The 22,118-nt window shown below is 35.8% G+C and overlaps 1 protein-coding gene across 7 annotated transcripts in view; it reads right to left on the reverse strand.

Annotated features, from left to right (window-relative positions):
• Nav3 (neuron navigator 3) overlaps positions 1-22,118 on the reverse strand; it is a 521,591-nt gene that overhangs the window by 190,938 nt on the left and 308,535 nt on the right. For 6 of the 7 annotated variants that reach the window (XM_042263540.2, XM_076553884.1, XM_076553882.1 and 3 more), the window contains exons 6-7: positions 5,872-5,940; positions 2,879-3,018 (exon numbers count right to left, since the gene is read on the reverse strand). In XM_042263540.2, the coding sequence (XP_042119474.2) occupies positions 2,879-3,018; positions 5,872-5,940 (209 nt within the window). The remainder of the gene's footprint in view (positions 1-2,878; positions 3,019-5,871; positions 5,941-22,118) is intronic. The other variant, XM_076553883.1, reaches the window with a different exon arrangement.

A 22,118-nucleotide genomic window follows, 5' to 3' on the forward strand; every position in this document is an offset into this window, starting at 1 on the left:
ATTGGCCACCATAAACTCATAGGGAGTAGCACTATTAAGAGATGTGGCACAAATAACTCTAATATCAAGTGTGTTGTACATGTAAAATAGGCACCAGATGATTGTGTTATATCATGTGAGTCTATCTAAACTTATGGGCAGTTCATTGACACTTAATGGCCACTTTGTATGTGTAACAAATGTCTACAAACCTATCAAATGATCTGCAAAGTATAGCTTCCATATTTCCTCATGATTTGGGTTATGAATTACACATTCTTCCCCTATAACTTCCTAAACCAAAGTGGGTAAGCGACATATGCTTCAAAAATGTTTTGAAAATTCCCATTAGCTTTATTTAAAACTAAGTCATTTTACTACATTCTTATACCTTTAGCTTTCTCTATTAAGTGACAAGGCCACATACTGCATTGTGTCTGTCTCCATCTTGTGGTGATTAGAAACATTGCTATGTACTTATGTATTATTTCTAGATATACATGAGAAGTTGAGTATCGTTGAAAAAACACGAGTGCTTGTTCACCTTTGGAGTTTTACTTTGAGATACTGGAAATAAACACTTTGAAATGAAAAAAATAACAAATACAGACACTTCATGACACCACTGTATCAAAATTTTTAGATCACTTCTAAATCTCTTTTCTGTATGTATAGATACTAATATACTATGGTATCACGTATATGGATGTGCACAGATATATGCACACATATTCATATATGGCAGCATTAGTATTTTAAATAAATTGTGGTAGTCCATTCAACACAACCCTGTTTGCAAGCTTGTTGGCCTCCTCTAGAAATTTTATAACATATAATTAGCTTCAACCTATAAAACACTTTCTAAGGTCACAAAATGAGGGAAATGCTTATTTTCAACTAGAAATGTCCATTTCCCATTTCCCTTCTTACCAAGAAAAATAAAAGGCTTTAAGGATGTACTTTAATTTAAATGAAAGAAAACCAAAGAATGTTCAAAATTACGGAGCCTGTAAAAGAAGCGTAACTAAACTTGGGTTTAGAAAGTAGGTGTATGAGTAGTATTAGACATTGTAATAAATAATTTAATCTCCTTTGGATTGATTACTGAAGAGAATGTTTTTTCCTTGTTTTAAAATGTTCTTTGGAATCATATATCGATTAAGATAGCAAATCAGGAAAGGAAAGAGCAAGCAGATTTCAGAATATTATGAAAGCCAATAGAGCTCACAATTACACCAGCAATAACTTTTTTATTAAAGTTTTGAACTTGCCTGGTCATTATGAATCATTAAATGCTCAATCACTTGTCTACAAAAGGAGACTTTTTAAAGCTTCAGACTTCAAAATCTATACTATATTTCCTCTCCCCTTTCCACCACTGGACTCAAAAGTGGGGAATATTTCAGGCATTAAGACACATTGCTTTGCTATCCAGGGGTTATAATCTTCCAAAATTTGCCTTAGTCAAAGGGAAAGATTCTCACAAAACAGTGTCTGGTTCAAGACAGTACCTGTCAATTTATGTCTGAGTAAGAGAATGCTGCCTAATTCCCTATTGACAAGTGGTAATCATCTAACCTGTACAAAATAGCTCATGCTTGGTTTAGCCATTCAAATGAAGCTTTCCAATAGTTCTTCTGACTAGGCATATGAATCATTTCTTAATTTCATATACTGTCCTACATTGGGCAGGGTACTAACAAGAGAAATAGGACATTTTACTGATTTGGAAAGACTGCTTCAACAGTCACAATATTTATAAAGCACAGCTTTTTGATTTCCCTAGGATTTGGGCATGAGGTGTAAATTCATTCTATTGAGCCCTGACCCAAATGGGACAAGTTCCAAGCGAGCACCTTTAAAAATATACACTTTGTATATCATAGAGAACTGTGTGACTTGTAGATCATTTATAATCTACCATTCACACACATATTTGTATATGTTTTACCCATTCATTTTGTGATTTTATGTTTCTAGTAAGAAATAGTTTAAAAGAATATAGATATAGATAATTTGATACTTAAGGAAAGCTGAGGTCATAACATTTCCAACTACTGCTGCTTTTAAAATAGACACTAGGGGCTGGGTAGATGGTCCAGTGGTTAAGAGCACTGGCTGCTCTTCTGGAGGACCTAGATTCAATTCCCAGCACCCACATGGCAATTCTCAACTGTCTGTAACTCTAGTTGCAGAGGATTTGAAACCCTTGCACAGATATACATGCAAGCATAAATCCAATGCATATAAAATAAGAGTAAATGAATAATCCAAAGACAAACATCTATCACAAACATATATTCACTGTTTGTTGTTCTTACTGTTCTGAAATGCACCCATAGGCAGTCATCTTGCCTATTTGGGGACTTACTATGTATCCCAAATAGGCCTCAAACTTGCAGCAAGCCTCCTTCCTTAACCTCTTGAGTACAGGAATTATAGGTACACACTATCCCAGCCTGCTCACTGCATCTCAACTTCTGTTGGATCCACCTTAAATGCTCCCCACATTTTTTGTCAGTTATGTTAACTGACATAAGGATCCAAATCAATTTAACACAGCTTTTTTATTTCAGGAGACAGTTTCATAAAACATGAGAGACATAAGAAAACACTATTTATATACATCTGGGGTAACTCATGTTCTGAAACAGATTTTATGCTTGGCTCTATAAATTAACAATCTGCTTTAAAATACATGAACTCATTTCCTTGAAATGTTCTGCAGAAAAGAAAGGTCCAGGAGGAAGCTGCAATTCATGATGGGGTGGGGGTTAGGAAACTCCTCTGATATTCCCATCCCCAAGCTGCTCCACTGTTCAACTATCAGCACTGGCGTGTCCATTCCCAAGGCATACATTAGACTCGGGGCAGAAGGATGGGACAGATGCACACTTACCTTTTTCGTTTCCATTTGTGTAATTGGGAGGCTTGTTTTTGTCAATGCTGTTAAAGCTCTGACTTCTCCTATTCAGATTGGAGGCTCCTTGAGCCTTGTTGCTGCTGCTGGCAGCTGGCACCCTAGAGGGCCCTGGAAGCCTGAAATAGCAGGAGAAAAATTACATCATTATTGTACACTTCGAAAATGAAGGAGAAGGGAAGTGCGAGCAAAGAAGAGTTGGTGGGAAACCCACAATACAGGATCGTCTACCACCTACTTAGCAGAAAATGATGGTTTCTTTAAGGGACAAACAGCTGGACACAAAGTAAGAGACTGGGAGAAAAAGCTGGTTTTACTTCTCAATAAGCATGCTCCAAAGATAGGAAAACTAAAACAGAGTGGCCTTTAACTATAAAAATATCCATATTCAGATGAATAAAAATTTATATTAAAAATATACATAAAATTATTTGACAAGAGCAACAATGATATTTAAACTTATAGAGTTCCTAGCATATTATTTAGGTATTTATAGTTGGTAAAATTTTTCTTTCAGTGCATGGAACATATGTTTAGTTAAGGTAGCTTTGCCTAAGACTTGAAAATTAATGAAAAGGATAAATTATTGAACAAGAGGCAAACAGAAACGATACTTTGACTAGCTAAACTTAAGCTTATAAGTTACATTAAAACATGTTGCTATGACCAAGGTCATGATTATATTATACATAGCTGGGCTGTCTTACAAAAATTTTTCATTCTCTTGTGAATAAAGGGACTGAGATATATGTTGGTGATTTTTTCACAGGTGCCCACCTCATCACATAGGACAAAACAGGATGCTAACCTCAGAGGAAGAAAATCCACTATGTGTAGAATGACAGTTGAAATATACATAGAGTGAAAGAAGTTTCAGTGCTTTTTGTGTATGAAGAACAAGTCGTGTGGAAATTCATGCCATCTCTCTCATCATCAGAGCACCTTGATAGATGCTTGCAGCCTGACACTACTTCATTAAAACGATCATTAAATTTCAGTTTGGATCAGTTTATATTTTACTATTTTTTCTTTAAAATTCCACTTGTCAATTATTTCATGAGCTGTACCTAATTTTTAGTTTACATTACTATTGCGTTTTACACATGTATCCTAAGCTCAACCCACGTGAAATAAAACCTAGAATGTAAGGGCAAGCATGGACACTACTGAGATGTGACATGAATACTGCCAACATTGTGGGCGTGTGCTGCCACCGTGTGAATGAGACTGTGTACTGCTCTGAAAATTCCTATTTGAAAAGAAAGATGGATCGATCCAAAACGTTAAGAAATACAGTGCTGATCTTTTTTTTTTTTTTTAATGAAAAGTCTAAAATAATTTTTGTAACTGTTACATGTCCAAATTGCCAATCCATGTAGCACAGCAGATTTCAACACATCTCCACTGTACTACCTGATTTGAGAAAGCACCCCCACCCCCTAATATAAATCTTTTATGACAGAAAAACTGCAAAATGCAATGGGCATCAGGAAAATCTAAATACTAGAGCTGCATTGATGTTAGAGATGATTAAGAGGTTCAAATATTTTGACTGTACATTGGAATTTAAACACATGTGCCTAATGGTCTCTCCAGTTATTCTGTTAGCTTGGTGTTGTGCCGTGCATGAGATTAGAATCTTTTCAAAATAATTGCAGCTTTTAAGTTCTTCTCAAATAGCTATACAAGGGGTTGTAACTACAACATCATAACCACAGACACTAGGAATTTACAGTACCACTAACTATTCTCCACAGAGAAAAGTCAAATAATTAACTGAGCCAAATGTCCCAATCCCAATAAATATGAGAGCAATTTCTGTAGACATAACCATAGACTTTGAAATTCATTCCAAACTCATGTATAAACAGTTTGTCCTCAAACTTGCCCTGTTTGCAATGAAACTTGACCCACTTCTAGGAAGCAATTAAGATGCATTTTAATCTTTACTGTGACCCATGAAGTTAAGTGATCTTCAGTCCCCAGAAGAACAAATTAAAACAAATTAAAAGATACATTTGCTCTTCTCATTACCCTAATTTGACAGGCAGCCAGAGCTTCCAGATCATTCATCAAAGCAGTAAGAAGGGAAATGAGATGGAGGAAAAAAGAGAGAGAGAGTGTGTGACACAGAAAAGTTCCATTAGAACAAAGGACTTAGCAGATGTCGTACATGCCCACATCTTCACAGGAGTAATGAAGGTGCTCACTGTTCATGGCATGTCACTGTCCTCATTATATAGTAATTTAGGTCTATTGTTGTCACTTTAAGTAATTTTAAAGATGTTTCTCTACATAATAAGTTTTTACTACTGTGGAATTTCATGTAAAAAAAGAAACCAAGGCAAGGGAAATGTACTAATGTCATTGAGCTACCTTTATTCTTTTATCAATAACGTGATCAACAATAAAGCTCTTCCAATACTTTATATATATATATATATATATATCATTATTTTGTAAAAAGCACAAATATATATTTATCTTTAAATGTTTTCATATGTTTTCAATGCAGAAATTTAAGTTATTATATATAGAATATCATCCTAGGTTAATTTCCCCATATAAATCATCCAACCCAGTTCTCCTTTAAAGTGTGCAATAAGTAACATGCCTATTTCAAAATAGTTAAAAATCTTGTCATAACTTTCAGATTCTGTGACCTCAAAATGTCAAAGGGCTTTAAGGTCATTTTTTCCTCACTTACTTTAAGTCTAGGACTCAGCTTTTACCCAGTATATCACTGTGCATCACTAAATCTCAATCAAAGTCAGACCTCTAAACCCATTGAATCAGCTAATATACTTGTCCCAAAGTCTCCATATGGAAATCTACTTGGGAGAACTCAGAGCTTGAAACTTAGTACTCTTAGAAGTGTGCCATGTTTTGGAAATGTAAAGTGATTGGACAGAATATCACTGGCATTTACTTGCATATCACTAACAAACAATAGATTAGAGACGTGAACTGACCTAGTAGGCTTTTTCTGACTGGTTGCAATTCCACTCTGATTACACTGAGATGCATATCTGGCTGTCAGACTGTATGAGGAGAAACAGAGAAAGTGAATTAAAGGGATTCTTTGAACATGGAAAGAAAGTGCAAACTTACAAGAAAGTTATGAGTTAATGAAATGCAATTGAAACACACATAAACAAATATAAACAACAAACTAATCAGAAAATTATGGTAATGCAACACATATACTGTGAATTTTGATTATGAATGGCCTATGAAATAATCTAGCACAACTCTTATAGCAAAAATGTCTCATTGCTGACTTTAATGTTATGTTAGATGTTATATATTATAAATATTTAACAATATTTATCTTATACAACCTTAAGTTTCAACTGACTGTGAAAATATTAAATAAACTAAAGTTTAATTTATAAGATTCCTTTATCCAGAACAGTAAAAGGATGAGTAGGAGCTGGGAGTTTGGTCAACTCTAATTTGTTCTCTTAAAGCAAATGTTTTGAAGAGCAACTTATTAAAAACTGAGTGTATGACTCATACATTATTGTTGATACCTAATACTGCACAATTTAAAAAAGAAGTTTACAATAAAATATTTTTGTGTAAAGAAAGATGTGTACCAGAGTTGAAAATTACATAGAGTTAAGTTCTAGGAAAAAAAACCAAAAATCTTTAAAAATATCTTATCATTCCCAAACATTCTTGAATTTTACTTAATTTATTTTAGTGTGTGTAGTGTGGTGTGTGTGTGTGTGTGTGTGTGTGTGTGTGTGTGTGTGTGTGTGTAGAATGATTTATGTCATAGCATATGTATGATATCAGAAGATAATTCTGGGATTGGTTCTCTCTTGCCATCTTGTAGTATAAAGAAGTTGAACTTAGATCTTCTAACATATAAACTAGTGCCTTTTTTTACTGATCCATTCCACTAGCCCCACACTATTTTTTTAATCTAATACTTTGCTCAAAAAAAAAATAACAAGCCATTACTCAACCCCAAGCTCTGAAGAGTAACACTTTATCCACAAAAATACAAATTTGTAGCTTAAATTGATGTCTGTACTGTTAAAAGTTGAAGAAACAGCATATAGAAAAAAAAATTCAACTCAATAGATCAAAGAGTCTATTGGCACACCCATATAGGCACGGATAGAAGCTTTCACTTTCCAGGGGAGTTGTACCTCTTCACAATCACACATGGAGTGCATGAACAGTCATTAACAGTTGCAAGGACCTTAGAATAGCACCGAGGAGCTAGGATCAGCATGAAGGGTCACTGGAACATTATTGCTATTGATCAATTTGCTCTATTGCTGAGCAGAGAGGATTTAGGCAAGAGAAACATTTCTTCTGGTCATGTTTTATCCTCTAGATCATTTCTCAATCTTCTGAACCAGCCTGTGGTGGGAACGTGCAAGCCTTGCTGTAGCCTACTGTAAAGGGAACTCATTATCATATGGAAGGCATTTTCATGTTGATAGAGCACATGTTTTTCACATTCATCATTTTATACATTGGTCTTTGTATAGAAAATAATCTGTATTTTAACTATACCATGAACTGAGACAAGTGGCCAAGCTACTTTGGTGTCAACAATATCGTAAAATAAATGAAAAAGAACAAGTTGTTTCAATGCAATCAGATAGAAATTAAGTAAATACAAATAAATTTTAAAATGCAAACAAGGTGAGCAAATCTCTTGGGATTTTCAGAGTTAACTTGTAACTCCTCCAATCAAATGACCACCTATAATTTAGTGACTCTTTATTGTACTTCTCATGCTGAACATTGACAGGATCAATGAAGACGATAACAAAACAAAGGGTTTTGTGGTAACTAAAGCTAGCTCATCATTTCTACATATAATTATTAAAGAAAAAATATAGGTCTGGCTAGTCAATTAGGAAAAGGCAATAGGAAATTCCAGTGCTATTAAATGATTCAGCTACAGCCAGTTTGGCTTTATGACTATGTTTCTGATTTGCTGGGAAAGAATACGTTACATGCTGACTATTTTTGTACCAACATCTCTTACTTCATTCAATTCCTTGATATTTATTATCATCCATTTATTGCTTGTCTTTGTGAAGAGATTACGCTTTTCTTTTCTGCTTGGTTTACTGAGGCACAATCACACTAGCCTGAAACATGCTATGTAGCTCAGGCTGGACTCTAAGCCATCATCCTCTATGATCAGTGTCCTAAAGGCTGAGATTAAAATTAAAGCCTACCTCAAAGATGTGTGAGGTCATTATCTTGAACAACACTGGGATTTTCACTGCTTTATTATGTCTTTGTATCAACTGTGTTCTCTGTTCTTTACATCTTCCCCTGTCACAGCTACCTGACCTGTGCACTGCCACTCTCGTCTATTTTTCTTAGTTTCATTACATCTTTTCCCTCAATTCTTAAAGGCACGATTTTCTCTGCACAGAATGTGTCCCTTTTCCTCCAAAAATGTTGTATCTTTACTACTAAGATTCCAACTAAATTTCTAGAACTAACTTCTTCATACTTCAACATTCATATTACCTATTTAAAAGACTTGCCCAATTACATGATGTCTACGCTCACCCACCAGGATAAACTCATTGTTTGTCTTCATTCATCTCCAAAGTTCCAATATGTTGCTTCTATTTATTTATTCTTCCCCATAAGATGATGATTTACTCATGTGTGCTCAGGATGGATTTTCCCTTTCCCTCTCAACTACTGTAGATATCAGTATCTATTCCTGTCATCTACCAACCACCCGCTTCTAAGTACCCCTCCAATCCTCATGTGTATTACACTGACTCATTCTCTCAGTGATTTTATAAAACACAGGTGACCAATCACCCTCACATCACTTGGGACTTGTAAGAAATATACAGTCTCAATTCCCACTCCATACAGCTTGAATTAGAACTTACATTTTCATAAGGTTCTCATTTTCTCTGTATAATAAATCTTACTTCCACAGTACAACATAAGCTCACTTTTTATCACTCTTATAAAGTACATAGATGCTTTGAGACCAATTTACTTTGCAATAGTGAATAAATAAAGTAGAAGCTTTCCATTCATACATTTTTAAAGTAAAGAACACTCATAGCTGTTGGAATATGTGATTTAGTGCTATGGTCCTCTCAACATAATAAGATTATTTGTGTTCATGAAATAAAGCAAGGAATGAATCCTGGAAAAGGTGCTTAGTAACCACTGGCCATGTACTGACATAACACTCAAAAGATTTAATTTATTAAAATTAGAGTTATATGGCAATAAGTGATGTTTTGTTTACAGAAATATAGCCTCTAAAACCATATATATATATATATTAATTTATGGATTCTCCTCACAAGTATAGTTGGCTATATAATGGAAACTACATTTATTTCAAGCTTAGATATGGAAACATAGAAATTCCAGCCAAGTGGGCAAAGAGTGAAGTGTGAAATATTTACTGTGAAAGAATAAAAGTCTGGGAGTAAAGAGTTACTACACTGTTCATAGCACAGACTCTGGAGGTAGAGCATTATGGCTGGTTCATCACCACTGTGGCAGTTTGAAGGTAACTGGCCTCATGGCCACAACAATCTCATGAGGAGTGGCACTATTAGGACATGTGGCTCTGTTGGAGTGGGTGTGGCCTTGTTGGAGGAAGTGTGTCATTGTAGGGGTGGGCTTTGAGGCTTCCTATGCTTAGGTTACCTCCCTATGTGTCAGTTGACTTCCTGTTGCCGACAAGATACAGATCTCTCAGCTACTTGTTCCAGTATCATGCCTGCCTGCATGCTGCCATGATCCTTGCCATGATGATAATGGACTGAACCTCTGAAATTCTAAACAAGCCACCCCAATTAAATGTTTTCTTTATAAGAGTTGCCATGGCCATGGTGCCTTTTCACAGTAATAGAAACCCTAAGACAACCACCTACTCTCTCTGCCTGTTTCGTCATCTGTTAAATGAGGCTGATAACTTTATGTACACCAAATTTTTTGAGAATTTAATTATACACGACTAAGAATAAGTATCTGGGACAAACAGATCTTATAAAAACTGAAACTAACATGTAATGGAATTCAGATTCACGTTGAAGATTTCCTAAAGAGTCTAAAATTGTCGTGAATCCTGTAAAACATGACATTCTTTATTTCTCAAAATTGACCTTGCCTCTCTGTGCTTCATTATCTTTCCCAAACCACTTCTTTTGTTGTGAGCAAGTCACTTTTGATGCAATAGTATTTGTACTCCAGAGTTCACAAGTATGGTTTGTTTAGTTCAAAGTCTGAGACTTCATCTATAGCTCTTTGTGTCTAAAGCAATCCCGCCTTTCAATATTATAGGATATTATTTACTCTTCTTAAATCCTGAAGTTGGCAATGTGAATCGCTAAAGGACCTTGTCCTACAGTAAATCAGCAGGTACTGCTTCAAGAGGTACGTAAGAACCACCATTCCCAAAGTAAGACTTAAATCTATACCTAATCCAAGGGTGCCATAACTGCAGACATTGTGTTCTGTTTTATGGTATAGAAATTAAATTAAAGCATTTTGATAAGTCATAAAATAAAGCATATTTAAAATATTATACCTCAACAAGTTTTATATGCTTATAATGAGTTCATGTTTGAAAATTCACAAATAGTTTAAAGGGCTAGGATAAAATACCTTCGAAGATGAGGCATTCCTTGATGAAGCAATTGACTTTTCACAAGTAAACAAAACAAAAGAAAACAAAAACTGTTCTAGTGCAGAATGAATAAAAAGAATCTTTCTGTTAGATTTCCTTATTCATTAATGTTTGTGACCTCCAGAATTCTGTGCTGAGTTCTCTGTTGTTCTCTTTGTTTTTTTCTCTTTCCTTAAGTAAACTGCTTCTCTTCTATTGCTTCATTTAATAAAACATTGTTAAGTTAATGTTTTCTGGTCTACTTATTAGCCTTGGAACCACTCTAGATCCAGAGTAACATTGTAGACACCAACACCTAGAAAACTCTCAAGCCTCCAAAGACTACGGGTACATTTTTTTCTTTCTACATCTTTCTGCTTTCTCTTTCTGTTTACTTGATTCCATTATTATGTTATCTTTTTTTCTTATTAAAATGTATCATCAACCAAGTACTTAACAGAAATAGAAATGTAGTCTAGCCCTGAAACCAAGGCTGTCTTTCTATGTTATAAACAGCCTTATTTTTCCACTACTAAAGAAAAATCCCAGAGCAATCTTCTTCAATGTTCAGGAAATAAGCCTTAGGTTACCAGATGTAGAATTCCCAACAACCATAAAATCATATCTCCCCTACTTTTTCAGTCTTAACTGCCATCATACCCTGGACCAAATTCCAAGTAGAACAATTCCTTGATACTCCTTCCATTGAGAAAAGCCCTACCCATAGCTGAAAAAGCTATTGGCCACTGAGGGTGCTAGTTCTTTTCAGGGATGTGGCTCCTGAAAGGCCATGTTTCAGCAGATAGTCTTACAACCATGCATCACTAAGTAGAACCAGTGAGTTTTATAAAACAAAATAGCACTTGCAAGTTGGAGTGATAAGTGACCAAAGGAGCTATAGAAGGATTTGAACAGAGTAGGGAGTGGATTTGGTTAAACATGTCATATGCATGTAAGAAAGTCTCAATATAATTGAATCATACACTCAGAGTCAAGATTTAAAGATCATTTTTAAATGCAGATTCTTCTTGTACTATACAAGACCCCTCCTACACAAGACTTTTAGAAACTCCTAGAGAATGATAACTGACAAACTAACAGCTGGTAGAAAGAAGAAACACCTTCAACAATCACGTCTTTTGTATTGTCAAGCAAGCTAGTTTCCTTCAAAATTCACAAAAGACCTTTTGCTAATATTTACACTTCAAAATATGGGCCGACATACCTTGGACACATGCTTAAATTTTGCTAAGAATTCACAAAACCATGAATGAATTAGAAGCTTAGCTTCCCTGCCACATGCTTCTTTTTAGTAGCTGGGTGGCCGAAATGACATCCTCATGGCATCTGAGATAGCTTACACCATAAGCAGACTATGACATGAACATGCATTATAACTTTAGGCTCATCTGAAATTTCTGAAGCTAAGGAGGCCACCTGCACAGTCTGCTTTTGTGAGCTCTCAAGACAGTAACTAAAGAGAAAGATCACTGGGTCAGATATTATAGCATCAAGTCTCTTGCTATTTTGGAGCATCCAACTTCAAAATACAGGAAGCTCAGGAAACTAGGCTCTTATTTCTCTCACTGTGTCATCGTAAATCATATTTCCACAATGTTTTCCCTCATACTCAGCTTTTAGAATACCCTCTGTTGTTCTGTAGCTCTTTTTTAATCTACAATCTTCAGTGTACAGTAAAACTACATCTCAATACACTGAGAGCTAATTACAAAAGTTTTCTGAAATGCAAACACCTTAAAATAAAATACACTCTAGAAATGGACTAAGTTATTTTTCTAATTCAAGAAATTTACTTGGACAAAGAGCACTAAAGTTAGTGGAGGAAAAAAAAAAGAATAATATTTCCAGACTTAAAATGTACAGTAGTCAGTACAGAGTATGTTTACAAACTATTTATTAATCTACTTGTTCATGAAAATGACCCCTTGTTATCAAGTTTATAAAAATAATAATTTAAACCCATTTCTCTAAAACATATGGAACAGTTTCATAAAATAATTTTTGGGTTTTTAATCCTTGTGTTATTTCTAATTTATTGTGAAGTTATATATGACCATAAGCACTTGTGCGTTCATATAATTACATGATGGCTGGGCTTCAAGACATTTCTCATGGTATATCTCTCAGTCTTGGGGGGGGGGGAAGGCTTGTGTAAATATGATGTATACTATGAAGAGCTTAATCCTAAACAAACAATGAGCAAGATAAGAAGTGAAAATGTGGAGAGGAAAGGATGAAGAGAAAATTATGAAATAAGGCTTTGTAAAAAGAGATAGAGGATTAAATCCTCTTGGGGGAGACTGCTTCGGTTGCTAAAGGTTTGTCCCTTAGACTGGATTCCACATTCACCCCCAGGCCTCTGAGTATAGCTTGTTTTTCCATATCGAGCTAATGATAGGAGCATAGTGCAACAGTCACACAGGTAGGGTTATTGTAGTTTAATAGACAGTTGTAGTCTCCATTTTAAGCCAGTAAGTTAAAATTTGGAGGAATATTGTTTATTAGAAAACTGATTAACATACAATAAATTTAAAAAATATAGTACTGCAAGTAAAAGAATCAAGTCTGTATGTTCATGTTCTATTTGAGAACTAAAAATAAAGTATAACTGAAACCAAGTTTCTAATATATGGAGAAAAGTTTTTCAAAATATGTAAACAGGACGTTAAAACTTCCTATGGTAAACTTTTAAAAACAGGGAATCAACTGGGCAGTGGTGGTGTACGCCTTTAATCCCAGGACTCGGGAGGCAGAGCCAGCCTGGGCTATACAGCAAGTACCTGTCTTTAAAATAATAATAATAAATTGGCCAGGCAGCAGTGGTGCATGCCTTTGATCCCAGCACTCAGGTGGCAGAGCCAGGGAGAACTCTGTGAGTTTGAGGCCAGCCTGGTCTACAGAGCGAGATCCAGGACAGCACCAAAGCTACACAGAGAAACCCTGTCTCTAAAAAACAAAATAAAACAAAACAGCCACGGAATCACACATACATTTCCTGAGTTCTGCATGAGATGAAGGCTGTCTAGATTATATGAGACCATGATTCAAATACACACACACACACACACACACACACACACACACACACACACACACACATTTACAGTTATTTTGAAAGGTCCGTGTATAGAGGAAAATTATACTTTTCAGTGCCCAGGAAATATAGTTAAATAATTGTGATTTTGTGAAACAAATATCTTAGGACCTAGAACAATCATCCCCATACCTTCTGTAATTCAGATATTTGTTATTCTTTGTTTCTCTAATATGAGGCCATTTGATAAAGAAATAATAAAGAGTTAAGTTCATAACTTCAAAGAAAATAGATAAAAGTCATGAGCCACCAATGAGCAAGATTTTGAAATAGATTTTGGAGAACCAAAGTGAGTAGAGGGATGTTGATGAAAAATGCTGGCATGAAGGATGCCTTTATGGGTTTGAATTGGTCCAACCAAAGGATTTTAAAATGAGCTCTGGTTAATATTCAATTTGTCTGCTATGCTCGAATTTAAACCAACAGCCACATTCTATAGAGACTTTAAAAACAGCTTGACAAAGAAAGAGCCACATTCTTAATATATTTTTGTGATATGTACATTGAACAAGCAGATATTACATTGGTTTCAATTTTCAAATCATTCTATAGTAGGGACATGTGAGAATAATTCACAGAACAGATATTAATCTTGTGGACACAAAACAAAAACAAACTATAAAAGGAAACATTGTTTGTGGGCGGGATGAGGGAAAACTGAACAGAAGTATTCTATCATGCTTCATGTGATGGGAAGACAAAGGATACTTAGAATATTCTGAAAAAAGAGATAACGATGCTGCTTCATTACATAAGTTTGAAGGGATAAGCAATGGGAGAGCTAGAGGAATAAAATACAATGGTGTTACTGCCATTCCTCCCCTGTCGTTTAATTTAAAATAAACCTGTATTTTCTCCTCTCTGTCATCTTAACTCCTACTGAGTGGTTGTCAACGGAGCTATCACATCATGAACTTGACTGATCATCTTCTGTTGTCTTGGATCATTCTGCCCTTCTTGTCTTATTGGCCTGCCAGGTTCCCAGCAGTAGATTTCCTGCTGACATACTTAGGAAATGAAGCTCCAGGTCGCATTTCTTGGATTCGATTTATAAGATTAGTCTCTGTGCAATGTTGCAAGGTTAAAATGATCTATCTGTTTCCAGTTTCCTTAACTGGAATGTAAGATTAATGCCTGTATCATATGGTTGCTGTGAGGACTTAGGGATAGAACACAGGACTATAAGGAAGGTTACTGAGTCATGGGTGGAAGGGGCCTCTAGGATAGCCATCATTATTTCCAGTCTTAGAACACTTTCTTCACTTTTTCTCTAGGATACCAACTTCTCCTGTTTTGGGTCCTATTTTGTGATCTGACTCTGTTTCCTCTTTGTGGTCCTACTATATGTCTGATCTCTATAAACATTGGTGAGCTCCTGACCTTAATTTTATCATCCCTACATAGCTTTTGGTGATTGACAGCATCTAGTCCCATAGAGTTTTATAGCTATCTACTATGTTTCCATAATGTGTATCTATAGACTATATCTGCCTAATATAAGTGTCTGTGTATTTAGGGTCTAAGTGGCAGTGGGACCAGGTGGGACTGGAGATAACTCCAGCTACATCCCAATCCCAATATCTTTCTTTTTTTTCTTTTTTCTTTTCTTTCTTTTTTTTGTTCAAAAAAGGGTTTCTCTCTGTGGTGTTTTGTTGCCTGTCCTGGATCTCACTCTGTAGAGCAGGCTGGCCACAAACACACAGAGATCCGCCTGGCTCTGCCTCCCGGGTGCTGGGATTACAGACATGCACTACCACTGCTCAGCCCCAATGTCCTTCTTATAGACATTTCAAAACTGACATGTGGGTCAGTGAATTAACTTCTTTCTCCCCACCAAACCCACTTCTCCTACACGTATTTTCATTTCAGTACAAAGAAACATCTTCTCACAGCTAATGCAAACCATTTTAGAACCTCTTTTCTAGGCATCAATCCCACTGCAAGTCTGTCTCCTCATTCTCCTGACACTTCCCTCAATCCACATTTGGAATCCAACTTTCTGACCCCACCTCTCATGACAGCACAGGCTTTCTCCATGAATCAGCTATTCTCACCATCCCTTTACACTCAATACGACAAAGTGATACTTTCACTTCTGCATCCGTTCCTATCACTTCTCGGGGCACACAATAGCTTCTCATTGTACGAGGCAGCAGAAGCCGAAGCCGTAACTCTGGTGGTAGAGTCAGTTGTTTTCTGAATCATATCCTGCACTGTCACTGCCTCTTTTCCCCAGACCCAGCACAAATGGCTGTTTTCTCTTCTCAAAATGAAACTGATAACACTCTGAGATAGCCAAACAGCAAGTTCACTATTAGGTCAGGCTCATCGCTTGGCAAGGCCTTTCCTGAGTATCTTAACTTACATTTGTAAAACTATAACTCCTGCCTGTTAATTTCCCCTTTCCCAGCTTATTTTTCTCCACCTGTCAAATGATTACTACATATTTTGTTGATTTTTCAAAATTGTTCCAGTTTATTACTACAATGTGGTCTTCATGACCATAAACTCTTTTTCATCTGTTTTATACTATGCCATATGGTCAATGTCTCCATGATTGTTTGGGAACTATTGAAAGCTTAATATATTTCTATTAGGTAAATTAACTGGAAGATGGTTCACTGTGAATGAAAAGACAATAAAAAACAGATGAAATAAAACTAATGGTAGAATAATATTTTATTAACTGTAGATGAGCCATTACTAAAATATTTAAATATATGTAGTTATACTGCATATGGAAAGGATTGAATATTTTTAAGTTCTTCTTAATTATAGAGACATCATTACTTGGAAATATTTGACAACTTTAATAAAATTTAGAAGTAGAATGGACTTGATTGATTAGAAGGCATGATACAAGGAGGGGGCAGGGTGGAGATTCATATTTTTGGTAAGCCAATGTATTTGATGAGATACAATGTTTAAGCAGGAGACAGAAATGGAAATAGTGAATTTGGTGGTTATTTGCTAGGTGTTGTTGTACTTAGGCTACATATAAATCTGTTCATATAGTCTCTTCTACAACCTTCTCTAACATTAGAGGTGAGGTCAACAGTCCATCAGTAGCTCAAGCACTCATCCATGTCACTCCATTGGCAACTGCTGAAACCCACATGGGCACACTCTTTAAAAACTAACACCATAGAACCATGTCTTCAAAGCAACAGAAGTGTTAATGGTTGTCTAGTTTTTAAGTAATAGGACAAATACACCAACATAAGCAAAATATATGCATTATAGATACTTGCATGAATGTCTGTGCATGTGCACATTTATATGCACATACACACACACACACACACACACACACACACACACACACACACCACCTGCCTTTACCACATACACATACACTCACTCACACATGTGTGTTCAGGTTTGCTTTTAATAATAATACCTTCGATCTTCTTGGTTTCCTAATGCCATAAAAGAAAAATTTCCCTTCATTTATCTGTGCCTAGGGATGAAAAGATCATGGTTTTGTTTTCTTAAGATTCATAAATTTTCCTACTTGTTTTCATTTTCTTAAAACTCTGAGTCCTTGACTTAAGAAAGAACACATGATAGACCACAACATAGAACTGAGTAAAGAAACTAATTGAAGCCAGAATCCCAGGGGCTTAAATTACCAAAGCATCTCTGTCATCCTATATTAAAGCTTCTTAGACACATTTCATGATTTATAACCCCAGGACAAAAAGCTGAAAAGCATCCCAGATTTGGAGCATATCTCCCTGAAGGAAATGATGATTCCTGGAAGAGAAGTCCTGAGAGGCAAATTTCCTCAATGGAAGAGGACACTCAGAACACTGTGTGCGGCAAGGGTCACACAGTCTGAGGAGTCTCCCAGGGAACTCAGAGCACATACCCAGGGGTTCTGTCAATCAACCTGTGAGTTCTGGAAGACCAACTTCATCCACAGGCAAAGTAAATGTCTTTGTTATTTGCTCTCCAAAAATAAAATGGAGAATGGCAATTGACCACCTGGGGATGGATAGTCCCCATGTTCTCAAAACAGTTGTTTTTATACTTAAAAAGACTTAGGATGATAACCACACCTTTACCATTTGCATCATCCAATTATGTATTTTCATAACTCCACTTCTACGGTGTTTTTTACAGTTCAGTTCTATACAGCATTATTCATTTCTTCATGTGATTTATTGTGTGAGGTGGTGAAAGTCAACAATTATCTGACAGTAGGTTTGGAAGGCATTTGATCATTTCTAACAGAAATTGTAAGGAAGAAATTTTCCTTTCTCTTATTCTTTTGTTTACCTTTTGGTAAACAACAGATCATCTTTCCCATGTACTATCTATCAACTTAACCACTCATCTGAACTAGGCTAGTATATTTTATTATTTTCTTGATTACTATATCTTACCAGCTATTCCCCAGAAAACTCACCCATTCATTAAATTGGTATTACTGGGTGGATTCATGTGCTGAGAAACGAATGGAGGTCCTCTGGAAGAGCAGACAGTGTTTGTAACTACAGAGCCATCTCTCTAGCCCCAAGCTTGGTATTTTTGTTAGATTAGTCATGCTATCAGTATCTTTATTAGTCTCTAATTAAAACTGAATAAATTGACTGTACTATTAATTGTAAATTAGCTGTGTCCTTTCTGGATGCTAGATCTGTTATCTTGTTTGGCTCTCCTAAGCAAAACATAACACAGAAGAAAGGAGTGATAATCATGAATGGCTCTCAGCTGTCAGCGACATCACCAAGCAAAAGAACTTCATTCATGCAGCCTATTTATTTTTTTTTACAATTTTCCAGATGGTAACAATCTTGGAAATCTGTATATAATATTCTGAATGCAGAAGTCACATCCAGAGTCAGAGAAGGAACTATGGACACAGGCAGCAATATGAGTAGTGATTATGATAAGCAACACCAAAAGGAAGGTAAACCTAGAATCCAGACACAGACTAGATAAAGAAGGTATGATACAAGACCTAGTACAGTAGAAGCACAGCTTTCCACGCATCTGGATAATCTCTGATTATTCTAACCGCCATATTGAGACTAACTATAGATGAATGTTAAGAGTAACTCAAAATGTATTTTAATTATATCATACTAAATTTATAAAATTATAAACATTTAATTTTAAAGGTTTCAAAACTGTAACTATAAATATTTTTCAATGCTTTCCCTTTCGGTTTGCATTTGAAATTGACACACAGTAATAGGACATTTGTGGGGTACACTGTGAAGTTTCTGTACTTGCATACATTTCAAGATGATTAGATTAGGGTGAATGGCATGTTTACCATATTAGACATAAATCATTGTTTGCATTATGAACATGTAAAATCCTCTCTATTATCTATTTTTAACTATTCAACCAGTTGCCAATCAGTTACCTTGTGAGCTATGAAATATTAGAAATTATCATCTGCATCATTAACCACCCACTCCCCACTTCCCTCTGAATTTCCAGTGTGATCAACAGCTACTCTTTTCTCAACTTCTTTGAAATCAACTGTCAAAGCCTCAAATATTATCAAGAACCCATGATAATTATCCTTCTGTGATTTTATATGTGTAAATATGACATTTTCCTACCTAAATTGGAAAGAGAAATAATACAGATTTGTTGTTTTGTTTCATTAAAAATTTATTATGGCCGGGCGGTGGTGGCGCACGCCTTTAATCCCAGCACTCGGGAGGCAGAGCCAGGTGGATCTCTGTGAGTTCGAGGCCAGCCTGGACTACCAAGTGAGTCCCAGGAAAGGCGCAAAGCTACACAGAGAAACCCTGTCTCGAAAAACCAAAAAAAAAAAAAAAAAAAAAAAATTATTATGAAGAATCTACTGAGTATAATGTTCTCTGATAATGCTTGCATTCTAGCAGTGGCAAAAATAGGGAAAAATTGTTGTTGCATTTACTTTCTGAATGTTGGCATTAGAAATAATGAATGATGAATGTAGACAAATAAATTTTAAGTTAGACAGTCATTAGAATTTAGACAAAAGAGAAGTAATGTGAAGATCAATGTTGGGCAAGGATGGTAAGATTGTTTTAAAGGATGATCAAAGAATCATCAAGAGTTTTAGCAAAGCCACATTACAGAGAAACATTAGTCTGAGCAAGAGCAGCTTCTAATGTAGACTAAGCTTCCAATACTGAGGACCATTTGCAAGATTCAGACCAGGGAAGGAGCATACGCCAGGCAGGTCAGTGTTTTTTTATATATATGTATATACACACACACACACACACACACACACACACACACGACTTCCTACACAATCTTTTGACATCACATTTTACTTTCTTTAGCAAGCAAGGAGACCAAAGCATGAGGATGTTATGGAGGGTTGCTGAGTGCTACCTGTCAAAAGCAACTGGAGTCACAGTGGTGACAAATCTCCAAGTATATCTCTGAAGGATTAGTCAGTGCATGTCTGTAAGGGATCGTCTCGTTTGGGTTAACTTATGGAAGAAGACCCACCTTAACCATGGATGGGACAAATGCCTGGGCAGGGATGCTGGACTATGACAAATGGAGATAATGCACTGGGCACTGGCAGACATCACTCACCCATTCTTGATCATGGATACTATGTGAGCAGTTGCCTCAAACTGCTTGACTTCCCTGCGATGATGGATTTGAACTCAAATCAGGATCCAAAATAAGCCCTTCCCTCTTTAAGTGGTCTCTGTTGAGGTTTGTTATTATAACAAGAGAAAAATAACTAGTAGAGAAGCTACTTAGATTTGAAAGGAGTGGACTTGAGATCCAATCCCATCCCTAATTCTAGAGATGAATTTCTGAATTATTAAATCTTGAGGTGCCTTCTTAAGTAAGACCTGTTTAAATTATGGAAACACCTTGAATTTTATTTTGAAAATGGCAAAGGAAACAAAATTCATAATGTATATTGTGGGGATATTTATACTTATGATGGTTTTAAATGAAGACTGGAAGAGCAGAACCACTCTCTCATTGAAGTGTATGAATGTGGCCTATGAACAATAAAAATTAAAAGTTTATCCAGTCTTAAATGAAAAGTACAAAAAGAATACTTTTATTAAACCCCTACAACAAAATATAATTTACCTCTCCCCCAAATGGTATGAGTAGAGCCAATTTATATTTAAAATTAACATTAATTGCAAAGCATCCATGTGTATACACAAAGAAGCAAAAGAAAAGAGGCATTTATCCCCCAAAAGAAATACTATCAAGGAATTCTGGGTAAGAAATTCCGCATTGCAGACATCAGAACAGAGTGAGGGGAAACCTGAGAAATGACACTTTGTCACTTCCAGAGTCAGTCTGCTTCGTTCAAAATCACTTTATTTAGATTACTCCTCCACTACTATTCTTGCCTCTTGTCCACTCAAATTGCTTAAATCAGTTTCGAGGAAGTATCACTGTTGCTGGTAGTAAGACCCGAGGTCTCCTTGACAACCGTGTAACAACAAACTAGTAACAAACAAGTGAGATTTCCTCTCCCCTCTTCCTTATTCTGAAGAAAATCCAGGAACTTACATTACCGGGTTTCATTTGATTTTGTTTTGTCTTCCCCTTCATTCTAGTGAAATTTAACAATTTCACTAGACATCACAGAAACCCAGGTTATGCTTAATAAACAGAAGATTATCCATATGACAGAATTCAGAAGGATAGCAGCTATCCTCATCATTCTACAAATGAGGAAATACATGACATCTTGTTAAAATTATGCTTTTCATCATTTACAAATCAACTGCTACTCAAAGCAGTTTATAAAGAGATGAGAATTTACATACAAAGGACAGTGAGTCCATAGCAAAGCTGGCTGGAAATTTTAAATTATTTTTCTGTCAAGCACTAAGCAGTGAACAGAAAATCGAGGAAATTTTAAGTTGAATACTTTAGATTTCAAAAATAGAAACCAAAGAAATATTTATATGTGTTTCATATATTTATGTATTTTAACAAAGATAAGTGTATTTTTCATATTTTCTCTCTTCAACAAAATATTATTCCTATTTATGCACCAGAACAAATTAACCCATACATCTTATCTTTCTTTGGGAACAAAGCTAGTGATTGACACAAAAATTGTTAGCTGAAACTTCATTTGTTGGCCATTTTCTGATGTTTCAAACAAGGTGACCTACAGTTCTAGTGAGCATGAAACACTGACATACATATTACTTGAGGATGCAATTCAAGTCCATGATCAGTTAACTTTAAGTGAAGAATATAACCCTAGATGATCTTTTTTCTTGCCAAATTTTAAGCTTTATTTATTTTATGTGTATGTTTGTGCCCATGTGATTTTATGTGTACCAAATGCATTCAGGGCCTGCAGAGGCCAAAGGCCATTAGATGCCTGGAAATGGAGTTACAGGTATAAGCTACCTGATGTGGATGCTGGGAACTGAGCCTGGTCCGGTTACATATAAACTCCTAACCACTGAACTCTCTCTCTCTCTCTCTCTCCAGCATCATCCTAGATAATC

The sequence above is a fragment of the Peromyscus maniculatus genome, chromosome 18, assembly GCF_049852395.1.
Source record: "Peromyscus maniculatus bairdii isolate BWxNUB_F1_BW_parent chromosome 18, HU_Pman_BW_mat_3.1, whole genome shotgun sequence".
In the NCBI taxonomy this organism is placed as follows: Eukaryota; Metazoa; Chordata; class Mammalia; order Rodentia; family Cricetidae; genus Peromyscus; species Peromyscus maniculatus.